The following is an 11,007-nucleotide window of genomic DNA, read 5'->3' as shown; positions in this document are numbered from 1 at the left end:
AAGAGCTGGCGTGAAGGCCACAAAATACTATTAAAATCTTGTCAATATTTTTAAAAGCTTATTAAGACAGTAATTTCAGCCTGAGATCTCTCAGGAAGACAAAATTACACATCCTATGATCTGTTCTTTACATATGGTATGGAATGGAGTGAGGGGACAGCACCAGATGTAAGAAAAGCCAGTAGCATGAGCAGAGACAAATCATTATTAACATTTTTTGTATCTCTACTGAAAGGATGTACAGGAAAAAAACCCCTGCTAGGTCCAAGCCTGGACTCATCATGTTAGTGCACTTCAAATCACTACTAGATGAGAAACAATAGAAATACACAAAGCATTAAAGCACCCTATGCATTTGAGCATCCTCAAAAGACCATAGTTTTAATTAAAAAATAATGGCTGGCTGGCCCACAAAATTCAGTAATATCCTCTATAGTTACAATATAATTTTAAAATCCAATATCAGGGTACTTCATTATATGAACATTTTATTATCTTGTTTTTGCAACTAACTAGGAATGCACAGATTTGGAAAGAAAGCAACTTACCTCAGTTATTTTACTTCCTTTCTCTATTACCTGCATTTTCTGATGGTTCAGTAAGCAAATCATCATTCTATTGTTTTCTAATATTTCAAGGAAAACTGGGCTGTATCTTTTTATTAGTGCTCTTGTTGTAGGCAAAACTTCTCTGAAGTCAGTACAACACCATTTGGCCTTTTGATGACATGTTGGAAAAAACAGAGTCAAAGGAGGGTAAGAAAAAAATATATAAAGATTTGAAAATGCACATGTGAAAGGGGATTTCAAAATGACATTAAAATACATCCAATATCTCTTCCTGTATAGTCAAAACACATCATTTCACTTCTCTCTTTGGATCAGTCATGATTGTTTATGCTTCCATTTGCCTTTAAAATCTGTTCTTGGTACTTGTGGAGCTGCTCCATGAAGCCAGGGTTTGGACAAGCTGCAGGCCTCGCATTTTTCACCAAGGAAAAGGCTCTGGCAAAGCTCAGTCTTTCTGAATTCATGAGAAAACCAATGACTACAGCTGCTGCACGGGAGACTCCTGCATTACAGTGAACCAGCACCACACCATCCTCCAAGAAAGAAATGAAATGTAAGTTATTAACATAAGGATATTCATTAGGTAGATTACAAGTGGAAGAAACTTTACACAAAATTCTTACTGTACAAAAGACTTACTGTAAGCTCCTTGCTGAGCTCAAAGCAAATATTTACACATATAAGTAAATTCAAACAATGGATGATATAAGAATTAAATTAAGTATTCATGATATAAGCATGAAATTAAGTATTTTTCTACCCAAAAGTGCTTTATTATTACCAAATTAATCAAACTTCATTCATACCACAGTACTAAAACACATCCTCTGTGTTTCTTCCTGAGGCCTTACAGCAGCCTGTTAATGTAAAAACCAAATCACAGAGAGACACCTGGGATACTGAAGCATCTGATCTAATTGAGTGCCAGTTTTGAAATAGATTTTATTTGCAATATGGAAAGGACCTTGACAGTATCTTGTTAAAGGTTAAAAACATAGCAAGGCAGCAAAGAGTTGGGCACAGAGGCAGATTTTAGAACATCTTGTAGTCCCAGTTGCATGTTCCTTGTGCACTCTGCAGGGAAGATGCTGGGCAACAGGGATCATGCACAAGAACAGAAAAATTAGAAAAGACATTGTGTGATTTGCAACAGACCTTTCCACCACACCACTGGTACAACTCAGGCCCCTTAACTGGGAACTAGGGTACAAAATCCAACCTCCCATAAATTCACAAATGCTTTTTCTGAGGTTTGAATTCAGGCTTATCCTGAATTATGTATAAAATTAATGGGTTTTATCCTTCTTAAACGTTTCCCTCACAACCTTTGAGACACCTGAATGGTTCTTTTTAGATTTTGTTAAGAAATAACAAGCCCAAATTAACACAAAGACTACTAGACAATCTAGCATGTCTCAAGCAATGTTTGCAAGGCCCAAGCTTTGTGATGTTGTCTTGTTTGTGTGTTACACTATGACCTGAAAAAGCCCTTTGACACAAAAAGAAACCTCCAAACCCTCAGCACTTCCATATTCTGAATGACAATACTCAAACATGGCATGATGTGCTCAGATACTTGAGGCTCAACAAAATTATTCTAGTTTTAAACAGCCTGTTCTGTCTACCCTTAACAGATACAAGTTACTTAATGGGAATTTTATCCAGAGACAAAAAGGTCTTTTAAGCACCAGGGTTCCTTTCCAGGAACTTAATAGTTTAGGTTACAGATTTGGGAGCTACAATTATCTGGTATTTTAACAGACACACAGACCAGAAAATGGTTTCTGCTCCAAAAATAATTCAGTTTAAATAACAAGAAAAAAAAAGTATGAAATGGAATATTATTATTATCCTTGTTGGAGAAATTCCAAGCTGAGACTAGAAGAATGAGACACAACATTATGACAGAGCTAGGAACAGAGTCTAAGCTCCTGCATCCCAGCACAGCAAATAACAGTAACAGCCTTCCTTGCAATGGAAATCACATCTCCTATGCACTGCCTGCTGGAAATTGCTCTCTTAATTTTTTTTCTTTTCCTTTGTACAGTTTATTCTTTACCTCCCTCTTTCACATTTAAGTCTGATGCGTCTTTTTAAGTAACTGGTTTGTTTTAAACTGCCACAAATTATTTAGTGATACTCACTAATCCTGAAAATTACTGAACATGAATGAATCTGGGCCATAATATGAAACCAACTTTAATCCTGAGAATGTTTATCTTTCCTTGCTGAAGTACATTGTTTACAGTTCATACAAAAATGAATTAGGCATGTCATTGTTAACTAATTTTGTATTAGCTGTAAATACAGAATAAAAGTGAGGGACAGATGGCAAACAGGAAATTCATCTCTATTTACCAAGAACTTGCTCTGATGCTGATACTCTGAAATGGTCTGTGGACTTGCAAGAATCATGCAAGATTCAAGACCAAGTTGGGTTTTTTGAAAATTTTTATGGAGAGAGAAACAAAATCACCTTCCACCAGCAGAAAAGGTGATTATACAGTGGTTCTACACAGAGGGCAAAAAGCCTCATCAAGGGAAGAAATTTAAAAGAAGAATAAAGATTTTAGTGCAGTTGAAGGCTAATGAAATTCCTTTTAGATCCATTTTACTTTGCAGTGAACTGAGGCTTTTTCCTTAGGAAAGACAGGGGGAGCAATAAGGAGTGATGTTCATGAATAAGCAAAGATTTTCTCTTTGGAAACACAAGATTTCAGAAGTTTTATCATCAGATATTAAAGATATAACAAAAGTATCCCTCATTCACAGTATTATGACTGACATGGGTCACTGAACATGTCATGGAAAACCTGCCTGCCAAGTTGGAGCCTAGAAGAAAAGCTGAGCTCTGATCAGTATCAGAATTTGTGCCATGGTGTCTAGAGACTTGAGCCATTACAGTTTTAGAAAAGTGAATCCTGTTACAAGTAGCCAGCTGGCAATGGACAGTGCAGCCTTCACTTGCATCCTCAAACTCACATGCTCTCATACTTCCTTCATGGACTTAACCATGTTCTAGAAATAATTTCCCATATATCATGTTCTCTCACCAGTGAACATCTCTTCCTCCCCCATTTTAGGAGATGAAACAGGAGTGTCTCTGTGGTTACTTAAGCAGAAGAAAACTTCATGGCATAATTTATCAGAAGCTCTTTTGACACTATATTGTCAAAGTAAATAAAGTAATTTAAACCACCTAGAGATCTCTCTCTGTGTACCACTATCATGTGCTTTTTGAATTGATCTTGGAGAACTATTCCACCAATTACCTTCTCTTTCATCCACCTCTTCCATCAGAAAACTACTAATGTTGTTGTAAAAGTTTTCCTGTAAACTCCTTACCTACAAAACAGTAACTGAGATACAAACACCAGAGGCAGAAAGCAAAATTGTGCAGTTGTGAATGGCAACTCGCATTTAGAAATGAACTGGAAACTGTAATTAGAAACCTTGAAAAGGTCATTTAGTGATAATACGTTATCACATAGCTTGTAAATTATAAATGAGAGAAGGAAAGAACACTGAGACACAAAGAAAACTGGGGCAAGATCATCTTTTATCCCAATCTACATATACAATGAACCAGACAGATATGGAAAAATAGCACCTAATAATGTTTGGTTGTTGAGTTAGAGTTTAGATACCAAAACAATGGTTGTTGTAAATTGCACACTAAGCCTGAATTGAACAGCTCTGAGTTGGGCTACAGATAACTCTGCAAGCAGCCCCAGAAGGGTTTTTCAGGTTTTTTTCTACGTCACATCCTTTCAGGATTTTGTGAGCACTTAAATCACTTTTGGCTCCAAGACTACTTACACATTCTGATATTCTTGGTATGTATGTGGATTCACAGCATCTTCTTGGAGCAACCTGGTCTAGTGGGAGGTGTCCCTGCCCATGGCAGGGGTTTGGGGCTAGATAATCTTTAAGGTCCCTTCCACCCCAAACCCTTCAAGGATTCTATAATGAAAAGCACAAGGATGGTGAACAGCTGATGATAAACCACACAGAACTGTAAAAGCTCTGTTTCTTGCTTCTAATCCAGGCTGGTTTCTAATCCAAAACAACATCCCCAAAGGAGAAATAAATTTTCTTCATTTCCTTCTGTTAAGGATAGTGACTTGGATTTAGGATGCAGTTAGTTGTGTCACCTCAAATTAAGCCCTGGTCCAACTGTTTTCAAGATGCATTTCTCTGAAATGCAAGACTGTCATTCTGAAAAAGAGGTGCTGGAGGGAATGAAGATTAACAGCAGTGCTATGCTTCTAGGAATGCTTAGAAATTACTTGGAATTTCTATCTAAAACTTAAAAAGACATTTAAAAATTTAAAAATACTTTAAAACTATTCATTTGGCACCATATTTTCTTTTAACAAAAGAATCTGCTTTAGTTCTTACGTAGTGTTATAAATAATCTACACAGGATAACTGCTAACATAAATTTTTAATAGACCATACCTGGATCCTGGCTTTCTCAATAAACTCAAAACATTCAGGGAAATAGGAGGTAATATCAGTTTCTGGGAGGTCCAGAATGGAAATGGTCTTGTATATAAAGTCATCAAGGAAGGCATTTTGGACTCCATATGCCACATTTAGAACGTGAGTGACCTAAGTAAAAAAAAATAAAAGAAAAAGAAAAAGGCATTTTCTGAAGATAGCAAGCAAAACGAGCAGTAACAAAAGTGCATTAATCTTTAGGCATATACAGACTCTACCTTAAACTGATGCAATGTTTAGTTTTACATACATATGTTGTCTATGGTATGCTTTTCTCCAAGCAAAGTTTTGAAGTGTGCTAATACATACTGTGATAAATCTCAGGGTTTTTCTGAGAGGAAATGAAAAGATCAGTGCTCAAACACAGACTAAAAAATGGATTTTCAACAGAAAAGGGAGTTTTCATCACATGGTTGGAAAAGAAGAGAAAGCAGTAGGAATGAAAGCACAGACCACCCAGCAATTACCCAAATTTCAAGCCTGCTCTAACCCATCATCTTAACGTTCCTTCTAGTTAGTGAGCAGAAACATTTGCTGAAGCAGGAGGATTCAGAGTAAACCACACCTGTTCTTGGCAGGCGACACCACCTCTGGCCTCCTGCCATCTCTGCTCTGTCCAGGCTATAACCAGGTTGTGGATTATTTAAGGTTACAGTAAAATGACATTTAGATGGCACCAGATGCCAACCTGGTGCAAGCCCTGTCCTGCACAACCACCACTGTCCAAAGGCCTTATCAGCCCATTACTGCAACAGAGAAGAGTAAAAAGACAAAAATGTGGGACAGACTTAGAGAAGCTGCTTTGTTTTTCTAGTTTCATCAATCCACATAAGGCAAGGGGGAATGGTGCTGCTTAGTGTCCGAAATTAAATATCTCTGGCAGTGTAGGAATCTGTTACATTAAACAGCTCTAAACAATCATCACTCTTGCAGGGAAGCAAGATTCTTTTCAGTGGTACCTAGCAACAGGATGACGAGCAATTGCCACGAACCAAAATGTAAGAAGTTCCACCTCAGCATGAGCAAGGACTTCTTTAGATTGAGGGTGGCCAAGCACCGGAGCAGGTGCCCAGGAAGGTCACAGGGTCTCCCTGTCTGGAGACACTCCAAAGCCACCTGGACACGTCCCTGTGCCACGTGCTCGGGGTGACCCTGCCTTGGCAGGGGGTTTGCACTAGAGAATCTCCAGAAGTGCCTTGGAAGATTCTGGGATGCTCTGAAAGCATTTCAGCTTCTCGTGAAGCCAACAGAAACCCATCCACCTGCAAACGGAGCAGCCTCTTGAAAATACAAGTGGAATGCATTTTTCCTGAGGTTCGCTAGAGGATATTCCAGAATTTTTAATGTACAGGAGAAACGCGCAGCGCGCATGATGCGAGATGCCCACGAAACGCTACCTTGTGCTTCCTCATCGTCTCCAGGTCGTGAGCAGCATCCTGCGACCCTGCGGAGAGAGACAGAGCGTGCCCGTGTCTGCGCCGAGCTGGAGCACCGCACCCCCCTCTCCCAGCGCACTCACCCAGCAGCAGCCAGGGCTTCACCACTCCGACCTGCAGGTCAGCGCTCAGGTCCTGCACGAAGCCGCCGCCGGGCGCCGCCTCCTCCTCCTCCTCCATGTGCAGGCAGGCGCCGCGCCACGTCTCGACGATCCTGCGGCCGGTCAGCGTGGTGACGCGGGTGCGCTGCTTGCGCAGGTTGGCCCTGGAGAAGCTGCGGATCTCCTGGGCGAGGGAGTGCATGGCGCGACTGCCGGCAGTGCCGTGCCGTGCCGTGCCGTGCCGCGCCGTGCCGTGCCGTGCAGCGCCGGCCGCCCGTGACGCGGCCCCGGGGGCGGTACCGCGGTGCCTCGGGTGCCCCGGCCCCCCCCGGGCCGTCCTGGCGTAACTGAAGGAGCCTTTAAATAGAAAAGGCGTCTTTGCAGGCCGTGCAGCAGCGCCTGTCTGGCTCTAAGAGGGACCTGCTTGTCGGGAAGTGTGGGAAACATTGGAAAAATGGGAAATATTAGAGTTAAATATATATAGGGTTTATTTTTTTCCAAAAAGGTAAAATGAAGAAAAGGGAGACAAGGTGAAGCTGCTTCCCCCTTTATTCCCAAACGACTTAATGCCCATGTTTTCTTGTATTCTCTGTAGTGTACCTTTTGCAATGTTCCACAGCTGGTACACAGTCAGAGAACCACAGCCTGGTTTGGGTTGGAAGGGACCTTAAAGACCATCTCATTCCAAGTCCCCTGATATGTGCATGGACACCTTGCATTCGACGAGGTTGTTCCAAGCGCTGCGTTGGCTTCCAACTCTTCCAGAGATGGGGAGTCCACAGCATCTCTGGGCAATCTGTTCCAGTGCCTTGCCACCCCCACAATAAATAATTTCTTCCAGATATCTATTTCCATCCTTTCATTTTGAACCTGTTCTTGTCCTATCACTGAGGTTCCCGAAGAAGAATCCTCTTCCTTGTAGGTCCCTTCAGACAATGGAAGCCTCTGTAAGCATGTGAAACATTTTTTTGCGAAGTGAGATACTGTTAACTTAAATTCTACCAGAAATGCTTTTCAGTTTGCTAACAATGCTCTGTGCTGGCTTATAGAATAAGGAGATACTACTACAATACTTCTTCTCTTATATTATTCCTCAAACTTATGCTGGAGGGATCTGATGACTCTGAGAAGATCCTCCTGATAGTCCCCCAGAACGCAGCACAGACCAAAGGCAGCCACGTAAAGAGGTCTACAAATGCCTTGGCAGTTCAAGAAGCAGAGAAGGCTGTTAGGAGCTGCAAGAGCTTGAGTTATTTCTGGGAATGCCAGAGGCAGTTTTCTAACAGGAATGAGATATAAAATCGAGGTAATCTAAAAAAGGCAGAATACCCCACACACTACCTGCAGCTGATGGGGTGGTAGGATGTGTGGACAGCAGCACTGCAGCTGAGCCAGCCAATGTGTGCCCTCTTTCTGTTAAGTTCTCTTAGGCCTCTGTTTGGTTTGGGTTGTGTCTGGTGGAAATTAAGGGTGTAAAGAGGAGTTGATTTCTGGTAATAAAGAGATCTTATTCAGAGGTATAGGGAGGTCTTTGAGTCTTTGTTACCCATGGCTACAAGTGGACTGTGCTTCATAGCAGTTACCTTAAAGCAATAATGATGCAGAAGTTGATTAATTTGTTCTTTGTTAAGGCCTTATCAGTTATTTTGATGAAGTTGACCACAAAGGAAGCGATGGAGAGCTTTACGTCTGTGGCCCAGGCCAGCAATTACATAAAATTTCATGGCTGTTTTCAAGCTGTATTGGCTCCCTGTAGCTGCCTCTGTGAAAGACAAGGCTCTTAGGGTATCTTGCAAGAATGCAGAGAGCCTTGAAAGGGTTAAAAGCACCATGCCTAGGCATACTTGGGCAAGAACAAGAAGCATTGTAACCAATGTAGAAGCTAGATGAGACTTGGCAAGAAATAGAGAACGAAACTCGCAAAAAATGAAGGACAAACCTTGCCAAAACTTTGCAAACAAGTTTCAAGCAAGTTTTTCCAGTGAGGAAATCAATAGAACAGCTAACAACAGACTGCACATGCCTAAAGGAGAAAGGTGAAAAGGGCGCGGTGATGAAGACATCCAGCCTTCCCCAGGAGACCCCCGAGGAAGACACAGAGCCTTCCTCAGTGCCACCATCGGCATGCACTGTGCCTTGCATATGCTAATGATAGTGATGGGTTTTAGGAAATAATTTTCATAACTGTGGAAAATGGATTTATAGAAAATTCTCAAAAGCTAACAGAAAGCTCACACAGTGTGCATCTTTATGCAAACCTTGAGATAAGGAATGCTGACTTAGAAATGCCATAGAATAGGACAGACATTGTTAAGAGAGAAATAGAACTAAAAACAGGTTTTGAAGAGTGGCCTTATAAATAAGACTAGACACTTTGGAGAAATAGAACTATGAAAGACGCATTGTAGTAAGACCCACAAGGGGTAATTTTAGGTTATTAATTTTAAGGCATTTACAACATAGTGTAGCAAAAGCTGATAGACCAAGAAACGCTTGTAGTGTATTTGCAATTAAGAAATATTGTAATTAAGACTAGTTTTTTTTAGAAAACCCTTTTCTAAGGAAAACTATGAATGTAGCCATATATTGTGATTTGCTGTGTGCCCAGGTGTGCACTGTTAGGAGCAGTGATCTCCACCACCCAGTGCACTGAATAGAACAAATACCAATTTTTTGGACTTTGTCTCAGAAGAGTCTCTTGGCCCAGTTTGGGGTGATTCAGCCTCACATCAGGAAATTTGCAAGGCCTTAGCAAAATCTGCTTGCAGACAAGCCCCAGCATCCTCCCCTTAGAATAACCAGGTGCTTTGTTCCAGCTTCTGGCCCGTATGAGTATGGGGTGTGCTGTGTAAGCTTTTGCAAGACTAAGACAAATCTGCAAGACACTCGTAATTAAACTTAAGAACACAGCTAGGTATTGTTCCTTGATCTCAAAGAGGAAGATGCAATAGATGTGGATGCACAAAGGCAGCTGACTCCACAGTAATAAATTCATTTTCTGCTAGGGATGTTGATCCTTGTTGTAGCTGCCTTAAACACCAGGGGTCCCTACTGGACAAAAAAAATCTGTGCTGCTCTTTTCTCTCTGAAATCCAAACACACTGCAGATGTTTATATGCAGAATTATTATCTTTATATATATATATATATATATATTATTTAGTGTGTCCATTTGTGTCATAAGCATTAGATCTGTCTTGAATATTCATAGACACTATTTCTTATAAAGCAGGCATTTCCATGATGATGTCAAGTTGTTAATACTGTTCATTACAGGATGGAAGAGAAGATAATTGTGAATTAGTTTTAAACTGGGATTTCAGTTCACAGATGATTTCCTGTATTTGTCTTGCATGCTTTGCTGAGAGTAGAAGACTTCTTTAAAGGTGTGGCAGGAGCTGGATGTTTTCTCTACTTCCTTGGCTGAAAGTATTTATGGTATTTCTGGATCTTCAGGTTTTGAATAAGCTACATATCAATGCAAATGCAGTAAAGTAATTTTTAATGTTATGATTCTTCTGTTTTGTCTCTCAAGAAATTCAGCAGAACCTGTTCTATGGGTATACCGTAAGAAATGTGTACTGTAATTACTAATTATTACACAAAGCAGCTTGTACATATTCAAAGAGCTCATAAGGCAGTACATCTCTGTATCTATTTCCTTCCACTATTATTTTTGTCTAGGTACTGCCTGTACTTATTGATGCAAAAGAGCTGGCTCCCATCTGAAAAGTGATAACCAGACATTCCAGATAGCTGACTTTGAAAAACCAGCCTTGCTCTCTGAAAGATGCATATATTAGAGGGTTGAGCTAGATTGTAAAATGCACTGAAAATTGGTAGTTGATTCTTAGGCTGGTAATTTAACTGAAGTGGAGAACTGAAGCCTAATTAATATGCTAATTACATCACATTTCAACCTGCCTTTACCAGATGACTTTAAGGAGTAAGAGAAATGGGGGAGAAAATCAAAGTATTGTGAGCTAATATCTAACTCTAATAATGCCTCTGCTTCAAGCTCTATGTTCTGTGGTTGAAAATAACAGAGAAGTTGGAAATAACTCTGTGCACCAGTTGGTGACTGGATGACTGTGAATCATGAATGTAGTATGGTGATGAGAAATGCAAGTGTGACAGTGAAATGCATGAGGAGGTATTTAAAACAGAGAGAGGGAAATAATAATACCATTGTGTGAAGTTCTAATAAGCCTTTTTGGAAGTGCATTTTGCTATTTGGGGCAATGGAATTCAGGAGAGTTGATCTCATCCTTGACACAAGTGCAGAGAATAGTCTAAAGCTTAAATGGCACTGCATATGCCAGACTCTTATCAAAGCACTCTGTGGTACATGGACCCCTTGGAACAGGCAGCTCCTGTCCATGATGACTTGGGAGGGAC

The 11,007-nt window shown here is 40.5% G+C and overlaps 1 protein-coding gene across 1 annotated transcript; it reads right to left on the bottom strand.

Annotated features, from left to right (window-relative positions):
• Positions 1–14: 14 nt before the first annotated feature.
• DUSP19 (dual specificity phosphatase 19) lies at positions 15–6,820 on the bottom strand. The gene is made up of 4 exons (XM_058809792.1): positions 6,592–6,820; positions 6,470–6,516; positions 5,031–5,183; positions 15–1,102 (listed from the first exon to the last, which is right to left on the bottom strand). Exons 1-4 carry the CDS (start codon positions 6,809–6,811, stop codon positions 881–883), a joined length of 642 nt encoding a protein of 213 aa, XP_058665775.1. The 5' UTR covers positions 6,812–6,820; the 3' UTR covers positions 15–880.
• Positions 6,821–11,007: the final 4,187 nt, after the last annotated feature.

Source organism: Ammospiza caudacuta, chromosome 8, assembly GCF_027887145.1.
Source record: "Ammospiza caudacuta isolate bAmmCau1 chromosome 8, bAmmCau1.pri, whole genome shotgun sequence".
Classification (NCBI taxonomy): domain Eukaryota; kingdom Metazoa; phylum Chordata; class Aves; order Passeriformes; family Passerellidae; genus Ammospiza; species Ammospiza caudacuta.
Note: the sequence above shows the minus strand (reverse complement) of the source record. Positions and strands in the feature narration are given on the sequence as shown.